The following is a 23383-nucleotide window of genomic DNA, read 5'->3' on the forward strand; positions in this document are numbered from 1 at the left end:
TCTGGGTCATTTATTATTAAAGCTTATTATAACTACCAAGTTTTAGTTTCAAATAGTCGTTGTGATGCGTCGTTTTACTTGGTATTCCAAGATGTTCACATGCAGGCGTGTTGTTTGTTTTTCAAACAAATACTTGGTCTTGCACTTTTCACGGGCAATACATATCAGCTGGTCAGCCAAATATAAGACACCAACACCGCCAACATCAGTATTTCAAACGAATACTTGGTCTTGCAAAACATTTACTTGGTCTTGCACTGTTCACATGCCATACATATCAGCTAGTCAAGCCTCACATAAGACACAACCTCAATCAACATCATGATTTTATTAATTAATTGGTTTAGCACTTCTCAAGGGTAATACATATCAGCTGGTCAAGCCAAATATATGACACAACCACAACCACAACCAATTTCATGATTTTAGACAATTGCTTGGTCTTGCACTTCTCACGGGCAAAACATTACAGCTGTTAAAGCCAATTATATAAGACACAACCACCACCAACATCATTATTTCTAACATATACTTGGTCTTGCACTTCTCACGGGCAATACATATCAGCTGGTCAAGCCAAAAACAACACACAATCACCACCAACATCTTTATTTCAAACAAATACTTGGTCTTGCACTTCACACGGCCATACATATCAGCTGGTCTAGCCTAAGATTAGACACCATCAACACCAACATAATTATTTGAAACAAATACTTGGTTTTGCACTTCTCAAAGGCCATACATATAAGCTGGTCAAGCCAAATATAAGACACAACCACAACCAATTTCATGATTTTAGACAATGACTTGGTCTTGCACTTCTCCTGGGCAAAACCTAACAGCTGTTCAAGCCAATAATATAAGACACAACCACCACCAACATCATTATTTCTAACAAATACTTGATCTTGCACTTCTCACGGGCAATACATATCAGCTGGTCAAGCCAAAAATAAGACACCAACACCACTAACATCATTATTTCAAACAAATACTTAGTCTTGCACTCCTCATGGGCCATACCTATCAGCTGGTCAAGCCAAATATAAGAAACAACCACAACTAATTTCATGATTTTAGACAATTACCTGGTCTTGCGCTTCTCATGGGCAATACGTATCAGCTGGTCAAGCCTCACATAAGAGTAAAAAGACACAACCTCAATCTACATCATGATTTTATTAATTACTTGGTCTTGTACTTTTCATGGGTAATACATATCTTATGTTCAAGCCAACTATAAGAAACGGCTGCCACCAACATCATTATCAGACAATTAGTTGGTCTGGCACATTTCTAATGAAAGTAAGTATCAGTTGGTCAAGCACAATTTAATACAAAACCACCATCATCCTTAATTCAGGCAACAACTTTGTCTCTCACTTCTGATCCATTATAAGTATCAGCAGGTCAAGCCAAATATAGGTCACAACCACAACCAACATAACTTTATTTCAGACAATTACTTGGTCTTGAACTTTTCGGGGGGCAATTTGTATCAGCTTAGTCAAGCCAAATATAAAACAGAACCACCAGCATCAATATGTCAGACAAATAATTGGTCTTGCATTTCTGACTGGCAATTCCTATCAGCTGGTCAAGCCAAAGATAAGACACATTAACAATGCCAACATCATTTTTCCAGCCAATTACTTGGTATTGCACTTCTCACTGGCAATAAGTATAAGATAATTATGGCAAATTAAGACAAAACCACCACCAATTATATTTTTTTACACAAATGATTATTTGTGCACTTCTAACGTGCAATAAGTATTAGCTTTTTAAGCCAAATATAAGACACAACCACCATTAATATCATTATTTCAGACAATTACTAGGTTCTGCACTTCTCAAGGACAATTATTATCAGCTGGTAATGCCAGTTTGTATGTTGGTTTTGCAAATCTAAAAGGCAAATATTTTTGCAAGCAATGAAAAATATAATACACTGCTACCAAGTTACCAATATCATTATTTCAGTCAATATTAAAGTGAGTCTTACATTAATCAAATGTAATTATATATTATAATAAATGTATTACTAGCTATAGACAATACATACAACACATCACCACAATTATAATTTGAAACAATATTTTGGAAATAAAAAAAGTGGGAAAAAGCTAGAAATAGCCATTAGAAATATAAAATATTTCCAACACCAGCACAATTATTTTGGTTAATAACTTGACAAATGATGAAATAACTGTAAATGTATTACACAATAAAACAATATTCACTTTTTGGTTCCCATATCTTAAGTAATTTTGGCAGGATTTAATTTTTTTTTTACCAAGATAACAAATCATTATAATTCAATCTAAACACTTACAGACACTTAATACCTTAAGAATTAACCATAATTTCTACATATAAGCGTTCACAGAATGTGCGATATCTAAACGTTTTAAGTACACTTGTGGTAACACTTCAGTATAAACATATTCATAAAAATTTGGGTCCGGTTGTAAGCACATTGATTTTAAACAGTGACCGTTTTAACCTGTCAGGCCGTTTTACCTCGGGACCGTTTAATTTTTACCAGCAATAATTTTCACCATTAATGTCCGGAAATAACAACAATCCGAACAGTAGTTTTTTGCATTCTTGATGTAAAAAGTCATTTGGTACTTTTAATATTAACAAAACTACTACAAATTCAAATTAAATAAGTGCTACTTGTATCGGACATCGGTCTTAATGTTTTCACGGTCAGCGGGTTTGTAATTCTCACGGAGGTAACGTGAGAAATGCAAGACTTCCGGTTTATCTTAAGAAATTCACGGTCTTGCAATTCTCACGCGACACCGGTAAATACTGTGTGTGTACATCGAAGTTTATGAAGTCCTTACGGGCCAGATGCCGCATTATGTGAGGACCCGGAGCGTGTACCATCTCTCCTACCTAAGTATCTTACTAGACTCACGAACGTTTGATGAATTTTGAATTGTAGCTGCAAGTTCCAGCTATTCGTTATTTTACTGCAGGATATTGTTAATGTAAGTATGGTCTTGTGTTGTTGTGGGAAGCAGGGATACCCAAAAGAAACACCACCTGCCTGGTATGGTAACCACCAACCAAACTAACAGGCTTCCGGGAGCGGGGATCGAACCCGGGTCGCCTAGGTGAGAATCGCGTGTAACAACCACTGCGCTAAACGTATAACCGTACATACATACTATGACTTGAACGTCGTTATAAATGCCCTTGGTATACAGCATACAACTAACTAAAGACCAACTAATGAACATCGGCAGCAAGTGGTGGTTGGCGATAACTTGCAGGTTATAATAGATCGGTGACTGATTTGTACCAAATGCTACTTGTCGTATACCAATTTTATTCTTCGACAGTTCGGTAAATAATCGGCGGCTGTTCGGAAAATAAGCGACGATAGTGCAAAAATTGACCGTAGACAGATCGGAAAAACATATCAACGGCAATGCGGCAAATGATCTGCGATAGTTCGTAAAATGACTAACAGCAGTTCGTCAAATAACCAACGGCAGTTTTAAACAAAGCTTATCGGTAGTTCGACAAATGACCAACGGCACTTCGTCAAATGACCAGCGGCAGTTAAAAAAATGTTAATCGGTAGTTCGACAAATGATCAACGGAAGTTCGTCAAATGATCGCCGGTAGGTCGGCAAATGATTGACATCAGTTTGGTACATGATCAGCGGCAGTCCAGCATATAATCGGAGAAAGTTCGAGGAATGATCGGAGGAAAATCGGCAAATATTCGGTGAAAGGTTGACAAACGATTGGGTAAAATTCGGCTTATAATCGGCGACAGGTCGGCAACTGATTTTTTATCATTTATTTCTCAAAGGACATAGCGCTTTATCACAACGATAAAAACAACAACAGCACCATATTTTATATTTAAGCTAGTGTTGTGTTTTCAATTGCACTTAGAACTGTGTTCTAGTTTACAATTTGTCGTAAACAAAGAAACATTATCCGATTAGTTTAATACCATCACAATTTAACCTTTTGCTTATTGATCCAATATCTTAAGACCTGCGTAGGTCAAAATTTGAATCAAAGATAAATAAAATCGGATCTCGAATAAAAGTGTTTCGTATATGGTCATTTTTTTAAATAAAGTGTATTTTGCTTGCCTATGAAACCGCTTTTGTTTTACGCTCGTACTGCCATTTACAAGACAAAACACGTTAACTAACGAAGAAATTAACGGCGCAATGTGAAGGGGACATACATTGTATATACATTGTTGATTTTAAAGAAATATGGATACATTTTAAAGCATTTTAATCGTTTGTGTCAGACAAGGAAAAACATATCATCGGTAATTTATAAATGTAGTGAGGAAAGTTCACCATATTTAGAAAATTTCGATCATAATCGTTCTTATCTAGACGCCAAATGTCAGCAGCGGAGATGTGGAAAGTGAAACCAGATTCGGATCAATGGGCGGTCCGCGTCGGCGGGGATCAAGCGGGGACATTGCCGACGAAAAAGGCCCGACCGGGTTTGATACGCGTGGAAAGTAAATCGATTAACTCTGAGTCTGAAAATGGAGCAAAAACGACGCCGTGCTTGATTGGAAGAGACCCACGTGCACTCAACGCCCACGTGCAGGTTTGTTTTTACATGTATACCGGTATATCATTCAGTGACCTTATTACGGTGGAGACCATATTCAGGTGATATTTGTTTTCTTATGTCATCGAAATTGCGTCACTGGAGAAAAAAAGACAAAAAAGACGGGAAGGCGTTGTTAATATGCCAATAAACAACCCCTTTTTAAGTTAATATTGTACAATATCGAAGGCTAGTGATGTCAAACAATCTCACTCTCAAACAAATTAAAAATATTCCCAAACTGTTTTCATGCTAAAACGTTTTAGCTATTTGTTTAATATTGATACTCAAAATAAGAAATGAGAGTGTCGCCGAAAGTCATAGTTTTTAGGCATGTGCCATTATTTTGAAATGGAATTTAATATGATAGAAACAACGGTAATTTGCGCACCTCTACACGTGCACTTCAGTATAAGCTTAGTATACAAATCAAGAATGCATCCGACGTTTTGATGCAGCATATCGGAGTGGAACGACCAGCTGGCGTTTTAAATGCCGCCCTCTGTATTGGCGTCTTATTTTCAACAGTGAAACGATTGTTTTAATTGTTATAAAATGTAAAAGAAAATGATGCTACTTTTCATAATATAATACTTAAACAAAAACAATATACTCCTCCCAAATCTGGTAGGATTTCAGGCCCGTAGCCAGGGTTTTGAAAAGTGGGATGCGAATTTTCCCATTAACGATTGTTATTGGGCAACAAAGTAGCGGAGGTGGTTGGTGCGGGAGAGGCTGTCCCCCTCCTGCAATCGGGGGTGAGGTGGGGTGGGGGGGGGGTTTGGTCCTCCCCCTAGAAAATTCTGAAAATGAAATATAAAATCCTGCAATCTGGTGACTTTTTATCTGTATTTAGAGACTGAAGTTATAGAGCATTTTTATATGAAACTTTACTTTCATTGACCATACTTAGTGACTTATCAAAAAAATGGGTGCGAATGCACCCAATGCACTCCGACCCCTGACTACGGGTATGGCGATTTTCGTGTGATGGTAGAGATTGTATGTGAGAGCAAGAAACGACCTCTTTGCGGGGAGATTGGTGTGTTCGAAGCCATGCAGAGAACGCTACGCGGACACTGTGCAAGCCCTGCATTGATGATAAGTGCTCGCGTTCGCACCCCGGAAGCACTCGAAGCATTAGCGTTGACTCCCTTCTGGTTATCTTGAGTTTGCTTGATGACAATAGCATTTGCTTCCGGAAATGCACACTTTCTTCAATGGAGTTCTACCATGAACTGAACGAAAACAATCGTGAATTATGACTTACCGGTAGTTCATGTAGTACGGTAGTCAACAGACTGTTACTGTTGTTCTATACAACATTGATTTCTAGCCTACATTATATGTTCTTGCACAAACTGCACTACATTGCAACGTTCAAAGCTCAATGTCTTACAAGTATGTTACAAACTATTGCATTGATGTTTTAAAGTACATTATGAAAATACGATTACGAGAAGTAAGTTGACCAGAACAGCCGACAGTGTATGTATTGAATAAAACACATTATACTCCGACTAAAACACCAATATTCAAAACTTTTTTCTTTTTAATTTCAGATAGAGTTTTCCAACATTTTCGGCGAAGCAGACGATGCGCATTCCTTGCAGTGCACGTGGCGCATTTCGTCCCGCGTGTTCACGTGCTGTCAACGCACGTGCTACCAATGCTGGTCTGCGCTCTGCGCATGCCCAGTGTCCATGGCGTACGGAATTGTGTTTGGCGCTACCGCTGTGGCGCACGTGTGGTCGCTAACGCCGGCCTGGCGCTTCTTTGACACGTGCGTGATAGACCCGTTACGGAGTTTCGCGAGGTTGTGTTGTATACAAATGTGCTTGCCGTGTTGCGAAGCACTCGGGGGCATGTTCCGGTCATTTAAGACCTTAAACAACGTTGCGCCTGGTATTAAAAAGAAAGAAAAAATTGTAACTTTTGGAGATAAAGTGAAGTTTAGAACGATACCGGCTCGATATGAGCCTACGGAAGCGGAAATCCTCGCACAACGGAAGTTGTCGATATCACGTGCAAAGATGCCTTCAATGAGACGTTGACTTACGACGTCAGACAATTTCATAATGTCATATATTTGTGAAACATCAAAATACAATAAAACTACGGCGTGTGTTTCTCGTGTTGCGAACGATTAACTATGCATTTATAGTATATGCAATAGTAAGAGTATGTTTGTGCTAATATTCATTTATAGTTGAAAAGCGATACTTTTTTGCTCGATTTACGATTGTTAAACGGTCAATAACCAATACTCTGGAGCTGATCTGCTGGAATACAACGACAGTTCCGTTAGTTTTAGTTTATAAGACGGACAAAGAGTTATGTATTGACCGATAGATAACGATAACGAGGAAATTATTTTAACATTATGCGAGAAAACATAATCTTAAATTACAAAGGAACTAAATTTGAAAATGATGTGATGCGTTTCGGGTTATTTGCGTTGTAAAGGAAAAGGTTTACAACGTGTATTTTGTCTACATCAAGATGAGAGAGAATAATATTTTTAAATTATAATTTTGGTGCGACAAGTATTTAATAGTTGTTATTAGAACATATTTTACTTACATATTGTTATATATGAGGTTTCAATTCACTGCGTGATGTAATATCAAGAATGTGATGCAATTTCCTTTTTACGATCACATGACGATATTCTGACCACATGACACATTGTTCACCACATGACAAACCAGTAACATAACTGACGTCTTCTAGCCACACAAAATATTTAGATCAATGTCTGAGCACATGGCAATACTATTATTCAGATTACATCCTGTCCTTCTGACCACATGGCAATACTCAGATAACAGCCATGACTTCTGACCAAATGACACTATTCAGATAACAGCCTAGTCTTCTGACCACATGACAATATTCAGATAACAGCCTAATCTTCTGACCACATAACAATATTCAGATAACAGCCTAATCTTATGACCATATGAGAATATTCAGATAACAGCCTAGTTTTATGACCACATGACAATAGTGAAATAACAGCCTAGTCTTATGACCACATGCCAATATTGAAATAACAGCCCAGTCTTATGACCACATGACAATATTAAAATAACAGCCTAGTCTTATGACCATATGACAATATTGAAATAACAGCCCAGTCTTATGACCACATGACAATATTGAAATAACAGCTTAGTCTTATGACCACATGACAATATTGAAATAACAGCCTAGTCTTATGACCCCATGACAATATTGAAATAACAGCCCAGTCTAATGACCACATGACAATATTGAAATAACAGCCTAGTCTTATGACCACATGACAATATTGAAATAACAGCTTAGTCTTATGACCACATGACAATATTGAAATAACAGCCTAGTCTTATGACCACATGACAATATTAAAATAACAGCCCAGTCTTATGACCACATGACAATATTGAAATAAAAGCCCAGTCTTATGACCGCATGACAATATTGAAATAACAGCTTAGTCTTATGACCACATGACAATATTGAAATAACAGCCTTGTCTTATGAACACATGACAATATTGAAATAACAGCCTTGTCTTATGACCACATGACAATATTGAAATAACAGCCTAGTCTTATGACCACATGACAATATTCAGATAACAGCCTAGTCTTATGACCACATGACAATATTCAGATAACAGCCTAATCTTATTACCACATGACACTATTCAGATAACAGCCTAGTCTTATGACCACATGACAATATTGAAATAACAGCCTAGTCTTATGACCACATGACAATATTCAGATAACAGCCTAGTCTTATGACCACATGACAATATTGAAATAACAGCCTAGTCTTATGACCACATGGCAATATTCAGATAACAGCCTAGTTTTATGACCACATGTCAATATCAAGATTACAGCGAAGACTTCTGACAAAATGGAACATATGCGGACAACAGCCAAGTCTTTCTGCCACTTAACAATACTCAGATAACAGTCTAGTCTTATGACCACATGACAGAATTAAGATAACAACCTAGTTTTATGACCACATGACAATATTCAGATAATAGCCTAGTTTTGATACTTCATGATAATATTGAGATAACAGCATTGTCTTATGAATACATAACAATATTCAGATAACAGCCAAGTCTTCCTGCCACTTAACAATATTCAGATAACAGCCTAGTCTTCTGACCACAAGACAATATTCCGATGATAGCCTAGTCTTATGACCACATGACAATATTCAGATAACAAACTAGTTTTATTACCACATGACAATATTCCGATAACAGCCTAGTCTTCTGACCACACGACAATATTCCTTTTTTGCCATCTTCATTCCTCAGATAAGATTTCAAACTGTTTTTCTTTTAAGAGAAGAACATGTTTCTTTGGTGTTTTCTCCCCTTGAAACAGAAAATTGGCACTAGTTTTGCTAATTATTTTATTAAAAAGATAATATAATATTCTTTTTTAATAACACGAGGGCAAAAGTGTCTCACTTGAGCATGATAAACACTTTCACAGTTAGATGCAAAGTGAAAATGGCTATGTGCAAACAGCATAAAACCAGAACAGCCTGCGAGTAAACTCGCAATCTGTTCAGGTTTTATGCTATTTACTGCTCATCAGTAACCAAGGTTTGGAGTTGAAGCCTTAAAAACTGAAATCTTGTAAGAAAGGTATCAAATTCAATTAAACTTTCTCAGGGACTACAAATGCATGAAAATATGTATCCATGTGGTAAAGGGTTAATGTTTTGTTTACAAGGCCAGATGGTCAATCACAGGAGTTTGAAATTCTATCCATAAAGCTAATCTAATGGCTAAATAATAAAAAATAAACCCCTATATAGTATTTAGTCTATATACTATATAGGGGTTTATTTTTTATTATTTAGCCATTAGATTAGCTTCATGGATAGAATTTCAAACTCCTGTGGGTCAATGAACCCTTTTTGTTTTGGCAAGGTAATAATTGGGGAACAAACAAAGGAACACTTATGGTAGTTAACATTTATTGAACACATTGAATTTATTTTCGCAAAAATATAAATTCAGAAGAAATCATCTAATTAAAAATATGTCGTGGAAATAGACAAACCATAGCTTAATACAAACATTTTACACAGTGTCTGCACCTAATAATTGTCAGGTGAAGACTGCAATATTCAAACAAACAGTGACAGCAGCACACACTCACATTGAGTACATGTCAGAATAGTAAATGTTGTAAGCATATAATTATAGATTTACACTACAAAGATTTCAGATAAAATGTACATGTATGTTAACATATTTTTATTTAAAGTCAACTAAACAAGGTACCTTGAAAGGTACTGGTTAGCTTTTAACACGTCCATTAAAATAAATATGAAACAGTCCACACACGCAATAACATTACTTCAAATACATGTATAACAAAATCCAAACAGAAATGTTCTATTTGACAAACTAAATTGTTCAACAAATCTACAAATCGTTAAATAAGACTCGCTGCCTTGCTATAAGATCCTTTTTTTTAATGGATCCTTAAAAAAATATCTCTTTTTTACAAGCAATGAAGACAGGATATTTTTAGATTAACATACAAATGGTTAATATAAAAGTCTTACATTTTGTAAAATCGACAAGTCAACATTATAATATATAAATTGATTCCTTCAGAACATAAAAAGTTTATTCTTTTGTTCAGTATTTATGAATTTCAAATAGTGATGTGGTACCTGTGTAAGAGAGAGAGAGAAGTTTTGCGAAAGTTTTAGAGGAAGAAAGATATAAGAGGAAAATGAAAAGAGGGGACGATAAATAAACACAGATAAAAGGCCAAATAAACTATAATAAATCTACTGTAACAATAAACAAACACAATAATGTTTAAAAAAATAAAACAACATTTATAAATGTCTTTTTACAAAGACGATTATTATAATTCCTGTAACAAAAAAATTCTAAAGGATTGTTATCAATACAAACAAGAAATAAACACCATGGGATAAAATACCAAAAATCAAAACCATAACTGAGTAAGGGAAATGTAAAAATCTTCACAAATAGGACCAAAGAGAAATTGTGGGTGATAAAAGCATGAGGAAAAAAAAAGAGAAATATTGATTATACATCAATATAAAGTCTGTTCAATAATTACCAGATCAGGATAAAACTGGAAGTGGAATATCCATTACAAATCTACGAATATGGAATTGGTGTTGGTTACTTAAACATGAATTAAACAAATTATGAAAAACATATTTATTACTACAACATCTCAAAATTTCTAGAAAATCTAATTTTAACAAAACTTTTAAAATGTGTCATTTAGTGTTAATTTTTATTTTACAAGTCTAATTATCGAGTACAGAAATGAAGTCAACTATACAGACAAATGGCATTATTATGTCTGTTCTATTGTCACCGCATTTTCATAGCACATTTAAGATATTTGCATTTTAACTCACATTTTTGGGAATAGGAACCCAGATCTATTTGTATTGGGAAAAATTGCAGTTTTGACTAAAAAAAATTAATTTAGTAATGCACTTTTTTGCCAGAAAATCCAATACAATTTACAATACAATCTTTGATATTGACCTTGCTAGGGTTTAACTTAAAGAGCTGAACAGGGAGAACTGAATATTGTGATTTATCTATTACAAAAATATTTATGTTTTATTTTGGGAAAATATATGCTTTTTTCATATTTGGCCGAGTATGCGCCTAAAATTTAACCCCAAGAAAACACTGGTTGGTAACATCAACCTGTAACTTATCTTAACAATAATTACTAACAAAGTTTCATATAAGTAACAAGAACATGGTTTGGTTTCAAATACATGTATAAATACAATTTTAACAAGTAGAGCACATAATTGCTCATAATTGGGGCGTTATAAATAAATATACCTAAACCCAAAAGCTTTCTAAAGCTTGGCATTTTTTAAGCATGATAGAAAGAACATGTCATGACAAAATTAAACTTAGCACATGCAAAATCTGATCAACTTTAACAGGCCATACAAACTTAACCCATTTCTGCCTAGTGGACTCTTCCATCCTTCTAAATTGGATCAATTTATTTCCAAAATTTGGTATGTCTAGTATATTTTTTTCCATATTTAGAATATTTCTTACAGAAATTCTTTGAAGCAAACAGCGCAGACCCTCATGAGACGTTCCAAGGACATTTTTCTAGACGCTAGGCATAAACAGGTTAATATGCAAAACATGACTGAACTAGAAGTAACAAGACTATTATTGCCAAGCAATATATGTCCCCTACCGGCTCCACCATTGTCAGAAATATATATTTTCATATTTGTTGCCATAGCAACCAGAACTTTTGACGTAAGAACAAAATGAAATGACCTGCATAATGTCCTTATTGCCATCTATCCATGTTTCAAGTTTCATGAAAAAATATTAAGAACTTTTTAAAATATCGCAGGATCCAGAAAAGTGTGACAGACTCACAGACTGACAGACTGACGGACACACAGAGCGCAAACCATAAGTCCCCTCCGGTAAAACCGGTAGGGGACAAAAATATTTGAAACATGATTGATCTCTTTGATAACTACAAAGTATAAGTGAAACAAAAAACACTCATATAATATGAAAAAAAAAGTAAATTCATAATATTATTATAAATAAGCAGCAAGAGTGCAGATAAGAATTAGTCTAAACTCTTAGTTTTAGAGTAAAGCATCAAATCAAGTCCCCAGTAGAATTTGGAGAACAGAAGAAACATCTGAGATGACCAGAGCTTCCTCAAGTTAAACAAGCATGACAATTTAATGACCAATTTATTGAAAGGTCACAGAAGAGTCATGGTTAAGGTTATATTAAGGTCAAGGTCAAACCTATGTACTGTTACTACACAATGAGCATGTTTAAGGATCCTTCTGAAAAACCTCAAAAACAGTGTCTTTATGCCCACTTCACACATTAAATGTGGGGTTCATACATATCCAAGTAAAGCTCATTCCTTACAAAACTTTACATTCTCAGAAATTGAAATACCCAGATTCTCAGCATTATAGCATCAATCTGGCACCAATCTGAATGTTTTAACGCCGCAGAAGATTCTCTAGTGATGCAGCTGCTTGCAGAGTCACAGTCCCTGACAGATTCACAAAACATTCTGAGCAGTGATCACTTTACAACATTTCCACGTCACATGATCAGCGGTGGCCAAGTTGGTCTTTTAAAGTTGTGTCACAACTTTGATAATTCAAAGCTATGTTCACCTTTAACGCTCCCACATAAGCTGTAGCTAAGTTGGTCATAATTAAAAGCAATGATCATGTTCAACTTCCCAAATCAAACATACACCTGCTCAACAGTGTAAAAGTATAAAGCCTACATTAATCATAATCTGAAGAGATCACAGGTCCAGCGTTTCAACGCCACATATCAGCTGCTGCTATGGTGGTCTATAACCCAGATCTACGATCACTTTCAACATTCCCACATCGCACACACACATCATACATAGCCAAGTTGGTCCGAGTTAAGACTGAAAGGCCCACCTTCATCAAACTCCGTACCTATCATCTGTCAAGTATTTCCATGTCACACATCAGTCGTTGCTAAGTTGGTCTCAGTTCAAAATTGTCTGACTCTGATGAGGGGCATGTGACAGCTAGGTTGGTCAATAATCCAGATCCATTTTCCCTCTCAACGTTTTCATATCACAGACACTAAGCCATGTCTAAGTAGGTCGCAGTTCAAAGTTGTCGGACACTACAACCAGGGGCACATGAAGGTCGTCAATCTCCGGGGTGGCGTTGCGCTCGCAAAGTGCGAGCTCCTTCATGCGCCACTCCCACTCCAGTTTCTGGTAGGCCCACAGGGAGTCCGCCTCCTGCTTCTGGCGTAGAATCAGCAGCTCCTGTTTAGAACAAGGGAGGTAATTTGGTAAATGAACATATGGACAATATGCTTTATATACAAAGACAAATATTAAGATCAGGAGCCTTTGTGGGGAACATGAGAGATTATTGGAGATGGGCTTTAGGATCTGGAAGGCTAATCTGAGATGACACTTTATTCACAGTCATGTATCATTCCTTTCCCACTCAGAAGCAAAGTGAAAATGGCTATGTGCAAACAGCATAAATCCAGAACAGCCTGTGAGTAACTGGCAGTCTGTTCAGGTTTATGCTGTTTGCTGCCCATCAGTATCTAAGGTTTTGAAATGAAGCTTTTAAAACTTGAATCTAGTAAGAAAGGTCATTAATTAAATTTAACTTTCTATGGGACTACAAATGCGTGAAAATACGTTTTTAAGTGATAAAGGGTTAATTTTGTATTTGCTCTAATTGTTTGCCTTTTATTTAAACTTTAATTAACCCTTCATTAGACAAAGAAAATACTAAAATAAACATTAGCAGCCCATGTGCTCTCAGCTGTACCTTGATTTTCTCGTATTTGTCATCAACATCTTGTATCCAGGAGAGGAACTGGCGTCCGTTGAAGCGTGTGCGGTTCCTTTTGTCTTTCTCCTCCTGACAAACAAGTTTACAAACAATCAGTACAAGATAGAGTTGACTAAAGAATTCATTTTCAAACCCCTACCACACACGTAAGACATTTTAGTTCACCAAGAAATGTTTGAACTTGTGAATTAATCAAAGAGAAAGATATGCATAAAACTATGTGTTAGATGCATTTTACTATTATTTTTTTTAATGCTCACAAAACATTGTATATGAGGTAAGATAAATTGGCCCTTAAAGGTGAAAAACCCATGCAAGACTGCACATAAAAACATTCTTAGTATAGTGCAGTTCCAATAGTATGCTTTATAATTTATATCAATACAAATACAAGTATTTTGCATGTTTAGCAGCTCTACCAAGTAAACAGATGTCATATTAAATAGCTCATACTACATGGATTGTTAAATGTTATTTACATTATTTGGTATAATGTTACACCTGCGCTATTGATGATATGCTACTAAACAAGTACAGAAATTTTCAATGGAAATCTTCCTGGTCTTTTAAACATATTTAAAGTAAACATTACATTTGTACAAGCGTCACAGATGCTAAACAACATAAAGTGTGGGCAGTCAAGTTTGAATTTCACAGAACATTGGAGGTGTTTAATTCAGGTACATGCAATATTTGATATATGAAAAAGCTATACAAATTCTGAAACCATAACACTGAACTTCAGCCCATAATATACAGAAACCTGCAACAAAATACCATGGTGCTACAGTGCTACAAAAAGGTCTATTACAAATGTGCAAGTGCAAAAACAACAGAGCAGAGACACTCAGTCAAAACGTTGCCATGAAATATCAATATTGTGTCCAAGCGGTGAGTATTAGCGATTCAAGGATAATATCTTCCTGTCATCTTATTTTGTTATAAAAAAGGAAACATGAAGATCATCTCAATTATTAAAAAAACAGATGAAAAAGTGCTTAAAGCCATTAACCCTCATATCTACAAATGTTAAAAGTCCCATGTAAAATTGCTTACTGACAAAAAACAGCCCTTCCAAAATCTCAAATACTAAAAGAAAACAAGCGCACTACATACAAAACTTTCTACATTATAGTAAGTTGTTTTCCCCATAACTTGACAGAGAGCTGCGAGACAAGTCAGCCCAATGTTTCAGTAGCCCTGGATTATACCCTGAATATGAGCCTTTTTCTGAGAAAACTGGGCTTAATGCATTTGCGTAAAGTATCATCCCAGATTAGATTGTGCAGTCAGCACAGGCTAATTGGGAACGACACTTTCCACCTTTATGGAATTTTCCATTAGAAGAAAGCCATTTCAAAACTAATATCTAGTCTTGACAGCTTTATCCTTCCTGATAAGCCTATGCAGACTGCACAAACTAATCTGAGATGACACTTTAAGCACATGCATTAGGCCTCGTTTTCTCAGAAGAAGCCTCATGTCAAAAGGCCCTCAGTCTATCCTTTAAATGCCTGATGTTTAAGCCCTCCAAGACAACAAGCGTTGCTACACACAATATACATTATACATTATAGCGATGCATTTTTTGTCCCCTTAACTTGACATCCCCATTTTCAGCACCCCTGGATCATTCCCTTAATATCAACAGCCTCTAAGTCCTTCCTTTAACGTCCCTAGACAGTTTGATGTAAGTGCTCCAAGACAACAAGCGTGCTACATACAATTCGAACCTGATCCTCTGTGAAGTTGTATATCTCCTCCTCGCGTAGAATCGTGCATACGCTCAAGGGAGTGCCCTGATTAACCAGCGCGCGAGCCCAACGGCCGTGCTCTCGAAGTATTTCCTGCTCAATGGACAGCTTGACCTTCTCCTGCAATGTTAGGTCGCTGGCATGATTCTAATGATGTTTAGGATAAATCTAGTTACGTTGTTGACACAAGTTTCTGAATATGTTTTGTTGGTTTAATGGATTCAAACCGTCTCAAAAAGGCAAGGGTTTAATTGGTTTATAAAATAGTCATCCGAACTTGACACTTATAAATGCTAACTCAGGTGCACTCGCCAAAGGCCTTGGGTTTAGCACAGTGGTTGGTATCGGTGATTCTCACCTAAGACCGGTTCAATACCTGCTCACAGCACATGTAAGAGTGGTAAGTGGTTGCCATACCGGACAAGTGGGGTTTCCAGCGGTTGCTCAGGTTTTCCCCCACATTACAAGACCATTCCAAAATCAAATATCTTTCAGCAAAATTCAAATAGCTGGAAATTACATTGTAACTCAAAAATAGTCCCAACTTTTGTAAGTCAAGTTAAGTTCATCAGGCATGACCTGAGTGCTTGGACACACACTGGATCCCGACATCATGTGGACTCCGGCCCGAAAGGAGCTCGTAAACTTTGCAACAGACACAAAGGCACCAACCAAAATTGGGAAATAAAGAGAGAGTTTGAGTGTGTGAATGTGTGTGTGTAGTATTTTGATGTTAATAAGGTCCCAGAACTCCTATCCTTTTATCTTACAACAGTCGCAGACATTGGTATAAATTTTGAAGTAAAGCTGCAATTTCCAGCTGTAAGACTTTTACAGAAAGATATTCAGATCTTCAGGTGGGGGGGGGGAGTACTAGAGTAACTGGAGCAAAAACTCTCTATGGCCAGTATGGCGACCACCAAACAAGGGCTGTTTGCAAAACATGCATGCCCCCCTATATGGGCTATAAGTTGTAGTAGCAGCCATTGTGTGAATACGTTTTTTGTCACTGAATACGTTTATTGTCACTGTGAATGGTGGTGGTGGTTGTGGTGGTGGTGGTGGTGGTGGTGGTGGTGGTGGTGGTGGAAGAAATAGTAGTAGTTGTAGTAGTAGTAGTAGTAGTAGTAGTAGTAGTAGTAGTAGTAGTAGTAGTAGAAGTAGTAGTAGTAGTAGTAGTAGTAGTAGTAGTAGTAGTAGTAGTAGTAGTAGTAGTAGTAGTAGTAGAGTAGTAGTAGTAGTTGTAGTAGTAGTAGTAGTAGTAGAAGTAGTAGTAGTAGTAGTAGTAGTAGTAGTAGTAGTAGTAGTAGTAGTAGTAGTAGTAGAAGTAGTAATAGAGTAGTAGTAGTAGTAGGTGGTGGTGGTTGTAGCAAAAGAAATAGTAGTAGTAGTAGTAGTAGTAGTAGTAGTAGTAGTAGTAGTAGTAGTAGTAGTAGTAGTAGTAGTAGAAGTAGTAGTAGTATTTTACTAAAAGGATGATGTTTCATTGGACTGATAATTATAGATTTAGGATTACAGACCAGTTGCTTCAGTAATATTGTTCAGAGTGTGCCCTGTTGGCCGCCTATGCATTCTAAAATTATCATTCAAAAAACCATTTTACTATTTCGAGTCACCGTGACCTTGACCTTTGACCTAGTGACCTCAAAATCAATAGGGGTCATCTGCTAGTCATGATCAATGTACCTATGAAGTTTCATGATCCTAGGCACAAGCGTTCTTGAGTTATCGTCTGACAACCACCTGGTGGACCGACAGACCGACCGACAGACCGACATGAGCAAAGCAATATACCCCCTCTTCTTCGAAGGGGGGCATAACAAACTCACATGTACCTGGCGAGAAAATAAAACTGGTGGCCAAAAATAAAAGTTAAGGAGAATGAAAACCAACAACTGAGACAATATAACAGCTTGGAGAATAGTGTTGTATATTGGAAGCAAATTTAAGACAGATTGACTTACTCGCTCTATCAAATGCTGCAGCCGGAGTTTGTATCGGCATTCCTCTTGGGTCACAAACAGGTCCCGCATTTTATCCTTCACTGAATTTGGGGGAGATAACTGCAAAATAATATGGAAAATGTATTACAGAATTAACTCCCTTGGTACATACTTTCAGAATTAAGTGAACTGCATGTTTTGTTTCCTTTAACATGGGCAGTGCTTTGTGGAAAAGGGGTTAAATGCATGTGCCTATAATGACGTCCCAGATTAGCCTGTGAAGTCCACACAGGCTTATCATGGACAACACTTTCCATTTGTATGATTATTAAGTTTTTAAGAAAGTATCGTCTTAGCAGAAATCCAGTAAAGTTGGAAAGTTTCGTCCCTGATTAGCCTGTGCGGACCGCACAGGCAAATCTAGGATGACACTTTATGCACATGCATTAAACCCGCTTTTCACAGAACACTGCTCATATGTAAGGGAAAACAACTAAATTCACTTATATTAGCAGAAACAAGTCGTTAGCGTAAATATATTCACTGAGATTAAGAGCATATAATTGCTGTCAAAGCATAAAATATCTCTTCATTTGAGTGAACTGCATACAGCATGTTTTTATGCATTTAAAAGGGAAGACAACTAGATTCAATATACAAAGACATGACTCAGTAGTTACATCCCTTGAAATATTACACAATAATCAAAGATTCAAAGTTGTTTGCAAACTAAACATATGTCTTTTATTATAAATAATTTTCATAGCACTTTCTGGTAAGAACCAGAATTTAATTATTTCAGCAAATGTAGACAGAAAAGCCATAATTATATGGTTATGCATAATTGACATTAAAAATAACTGTCCATGGAATCTTATTTCGTACATTGTAATTGAACAATACAATCATGCATGGCTTTGAATCAAACACTAATGGTGTTTATTTGTAAGAAAAAATTAACATTATTTTCAAATTTCCAGCAAAATATATACATTAGAAAACACTGTTGAAACAAAAAAGTGTTGTTGTTTTTTGCAGATGACTGTGCTAGCAGCTAATTTGATTTACTGAGGTCATATTTTTGGACTGATAATAAACAAGTACAAGTCAATTAAATATAAATTCTATTATTTTGTTCCACACGATCTGACCAATAGACATGATTCTTCTTCTTAATTTACAAACAACACAGTAACAAACTGTACAAATGCATAATTAATTTGTATAAGACAAGTTGTTAAAACACAGCCAGAACTTGCAACAGCTTTTTCATTAAACAGGAAACCCCTGATAATGCATGTACTCCAACACTCCAACGCATACTTGAAACTTTCAAAATGATAAACCCTGACGAAATATAAATAAAAAAATCTATTTTCGGGCTTAACAAGGTGAAGGATGCTAAAAAATTTAGTGTCTGAACTAACACAAGGTTAATAGCTTACAGTAAACATTCAGTTATTCATGTTTTTAAGTCAGCTGTGACAGCTATTCAGTTATTTCCACGATTTTTGCTATAAATATGTCTCAGATTGGGTACGAAACCATTGTATCTGATAAGCATATGTAAATCAGATATAATAGTTATGCACTGAATGCCACGATATTCTGCGATGTACGAGATTATAACACAAAGGTAATCTTTTGCACTGGTTTAGTATTTTCCACAGCTTGATTTTGATGATTATGACTGCAAGTTTGTTCAGCAAATATTTCAATACCAAAGCACACAGAAACAACTGTTACAGATTACAATAAAACAATTTCACAGTCTAAATTTAACTAGAGCTTTGCCACAGATGTGACGAATACCCCCACATGCCGCATTGACACATAATATTTTGCATGTCGTCTTCACAAAAAACAGCGGACACCATGCTCAATTTTTAAAACGCACTAAATGACCCCTTGACCTAGTTTTTGACCCAGAAAGGCCCATGTTCTAACTTGGCCTAAAGATCATCTCCATAAAACTTCTGACCAAGTTTGGTGAAGATCGGATGTAAACTACTTGAATTAGAGAGCGGACACCATGCTGAATGTTAAAAAACGCACTACGTGACCCTGTGACCTAGTTTTAGGCCCGGAATGGCCCATATTCAAACTTTTCCTAGAGATCATTTAGATAAAACTTGTGACCAAGTTTGGTGAGGATTGGATGAAAACTACTTGAATTAGAGAGCGGGCAACATGGTGAGATTTAAAACGCACTAAGATACCCCGTGACCTAGTTTTTGACCCGGCATGAACTATATTCAAACTTGACCTAGACATCATCTAGATACAACTTCTGACCAAGTTTGGTGAAGATTGGATGAAAACTACTTGAATTAAAGAGCAGACAACATTGTGATGTTTAAAACGCACTAAGTGACCCCGTGACCTTGTTTTTGACCCGGCATGACCCATATTCAAACTTGTCCTAGACATTATCAAGATACAACTTCTGACCAATTTTGGTTTAGATTGGATAAAAACTACTTGAATTAGAGAGCGGACAACATGGTGAGATTTAAAACACACTAAGTGACCCGTGACCTAGTTTTTGACCCGGCATGGCCCATGTTCCAACTTGACCTACACATCATCTACAGTCGAAACTGACCTAACGGCCACCTGAATTTATGAGTCACTCCCCCCCCCCCACCCCCCCTCTAGCAAAACAATCTATATTACACTTGAATTTAACGGCCACCTGGCCATAACGGCCAACAGCCACTATATCCACTCCGAAATTCATGTTTGACCTGAAATCAACGGTCACGTGTCACTGGTCTCGAGTCGCGAAAATAAAAAACACAGCACATCATTTGTCCGTCTATTTTGCGGTTAAAGTGTCTGAAAGCCGCAATTGTCTTTGATATTATAAAAGCGGCCCGCTGCGAGTAAACAAATAAGAAGGTGTTGAGAAGGTTTCTTTTCCGGGGATAATTGTGGGGGTATCTTCAAAAGAAAATATGTCAGAGTTTGTGACACGTTTAAAGTAATTATCGCTAATTAAATGACCGCTAATTAGTACATTGTACTTACAACATTGAGTATCGATTTTAAAAATAACATTTTCGGATTATTTTTCAAAAGAGCTTTCTAGCGCACACAACATTTTTTTTAAGCAAGCGGAATAATAAATCATGGAATAACAATGAGTGTTCAAAAAAAGATAAGTGAGTTTTTTAGCGTGGAGTGAATTGTTTTGATTGTAGCGAGTGATAATGATTGTGTGAGTTTTTAAGTTTTTTGCGTGATCAGTTATCTTCTTTTTTGTGCATGATGTGCTATTTTTTTTTTGGATAAAGATTGAATGAATGTTTGTATTTTGTATGAGACTGATGAATGAAAATGCTTTTTGTGTGATGTTTGCGTACGAATAAATTTTAACAAACTTTTTTGCATCTTTTTCTTTGAATTAGAATGGTATAATTACACCATACTTTGGTTTATGACACCAAATCCGCTTTTTAGACTTTTACGGACGTGACGTCAACGGCAAGTGACAAGCTTTATTTACTGAATGAACGAGATGCATGAGTAAACAATTATACCAGCGTTGATAAAGTCATTGCTCTAATTTAACATATGAAATTAAATCAATCTTTAACATATTATTCTGTATTATTCAATGTACACACGTAAGTTAATGGTGTTATAACGGCAATGAGCATTTGTTTTACACTGTATGCAAACGACTGGGTGGGGTAACGACATAGCAATACTACCAACTGACCAACATTCTTAAAATTGTGATCCGAATTCAACGGTAACCTGTGGACAACGGTCACTTTGGTCATTTCCCTTGACTGACCACTGAATTCAGGTTTGACTGTAGTTACAACTTCTGACCAAGTGTGGTGAAGATCACATTTAAACTACTTGAAATAGAGAGCCGACACCATGCTCAATATGAGATGCCCAAAGTCGCTCACCCGAGATAACAAGATATTATTGGGACAAATCTTCTGACCTTGTTTCACAAAGATCGGAAAATAAAAGTGGCTTCTAGAGTGTTAACAAGGTTTTACTATAGCCATATAAGGAAAAATGCCCCACCCCCTGGCAGCCATTTTTTTCAACCAACCGGCATCATTTTTTAACTAGTCCAAGATATTATCAGGATGAATCTGACCAAGTTTCATGAAGATCGGACAATAAATGTGGCCTCTAGAGTGTTAACAAGATTTTACTATAGCCATATAAGGAAAAGTGCCCCGCCCCTTGGAAGCCATTTTTTTCAAGCAAACATAATTATTTTCGAACTCATCCAAGATATCATTGAGACCAATCTTCTGACCAAATTTCATGAAGATTGGACAATAAATGTGGCCTCTAGAGTGTTAACAAGGTTTTACTATAGCCATATATAGCCATATAAGGAAAAATGCCCCGCCCCTGGTGGCCATGTTTTTAAAGCAACCAAAACCATTTTCAAACTCATCCAAGATATCACTGGGACAAATCTTCTGACTAAGTTTCATGATGATCGGAAAATAGGAAAATAAATGTGACCTCTAGAGTGTTAACAAGGTTTTACTAAAGCCATATAAGGAAAATAGCCCCGCCCCTGTGGTGGCCATGTTTTTCAACCAATCTGCATCATTTTTGAACTCGTCCAAGATATTATTGGGATGAATCTTCTGACCGAGTTTCATGAAGATCGGACTATAAATGTGGCCTCCAAAGTGTTAACAAGATTTTACTATAGCCTTAAATAGCCATATAAGGAAAAATGCCCCTCCCCTTGGCAGCCATGTTTTTCAAGCAAACGTAACCATTTTTGAACTCATCCAAGATATCATTGAGACCAATCTTCTGACCAAATTTCATGAAGATTGGACAATAAATGTGGCCTCTAGAGTGTTAACAAGGCAAATGTTGACGGCGCACGACGGACGATGGACAAAAGGCGATCACAAAAGCTCACCATGAGCACGTTGTGCTCAGGTGAGCTAAAAAAGGACCTACCTGATATATTTATTTTCTTCCCATTACACACAGAGGAATCAGAGAAATCCTTCTTAAGAACAATTCTTCCGATGACCCTCCCCCCCCTGTTCCCACCAAAAATTATCTCCCCTGGATACTCACTGTGGGAACCGACAGCATACTGGCGCTGTTGCCCTGCAAGACGTAGTTGCATGTCTTCAGCAAGTAGTCCTTGAATCCCTGCGGAGACTTTGGGCATATCGTCACCCTGTCAAGGTAACCGCACCGACGACTTGCGATCTATAAATAGAATCAAGAAACTGGGTCTTATATATGCGCCATCATCTGTGAAATCAAGAAACTGGGTCTTAGATATTATCATGTGCTTAAAGGGTCCTCCAAGATAAGCCTGTACACTCTGAACAGGCTAATATGTGATGACACCTTTTCGCTTTTATGGTATCAGGAAGTCTCTTCTTTGCTAACATACAGTTGAGGCGGAAAGTGAAGTCCCTACTAAGCCTATGCGGACTGAACAGGTTAATCCGGGACGACACTTTACTCACATGCATTAAGCCCAGTTTTCCCAGAACAAGGCATATATTATCATGGTAAACATTCTGACCAAGTTTAATCAAGATTTAGTAATAAATGTGGCCTATTGAGTCTGGTAACAAGGTTTTATTAGGATTTCACCTTATGACCTTTTTTTCAACACTCATGACAGGATTG

At 36.7% G+C, this 23383-nt stretch overlaps 2 protein-coding genes across 3 annotated transcripts in view; one reads left to right on the plus strand and one right to left on the minus strand.

Annotated features, from left to right (window-relative positions):
• The first annotated feature begins 4395 nt into the window (after nt 1-4395).
• Nucleotides 4396-7458, plus strand: LOC127846336 (caveolin-2-like). Its single transcript, XM_052377506.1, has 3 exons — nt 4396-4611; nt 6177-6430; nt 7401-7458. The coding sequence occupies exons 1-3, from the start codon at nt 4396-4398 to the stop codon at nt 7456-7458; spliced, it is 528 nt and encodes a 175-aa protein (XP_052233466.1).
• Nucleotides 7459-9598: 2140 nt separating this feature from the next.
• Nucleotides 9599-23383, minus strand: part of LOC127844081 (ankyrin repeat domain-containing protein 11-like) — a 125922-nt gene continuing 112137 nt past the window's right edge. Inside the window, exons 11-15 of one of the 2 annotated variants that reach the window (XM_052374050.1) lie at nt 22814-22951; nt 17753-17851; nt 15768-15908; nt 14011-14103; nt 9599-13487 (exon numbers count right to left, since the gene is read on the minus strand). In XM_052374050.1, the coding sequence (XP_052230010.1) occupies nt 13308-13487; nt 14011-14103; nt 15768-15908; nt 17753-17851; nt 22814-22951 (651 nt within the window). In that variant the 3' untranslated portion in view covers nt 9599-13307. Of the gene's footprint in view, nt 13488-14010; nt 14104-15758; nt 15909-17752; nt 17852-22813; nt 22952-23383 lie in introns of both variants that reach the window. The other variant, XM_052374049.1, reaches the window with a different exon arrangement.

This window comes from Dreissena polymorpha, chromosome 9 (genome assembly GCF_020536995.1).
Source record: "Dreissena polymorpha isolate Duluth1 chromosome 9, UMN_Dpol_1.0, whole genome shotgun sequence".
Taxonomy (NCBI): Eukaryota; Metazoa; Mollusca; class Bivalvia; order Myida; family Dreissenidae; genus Dreissena; species Dreissena polymorpha.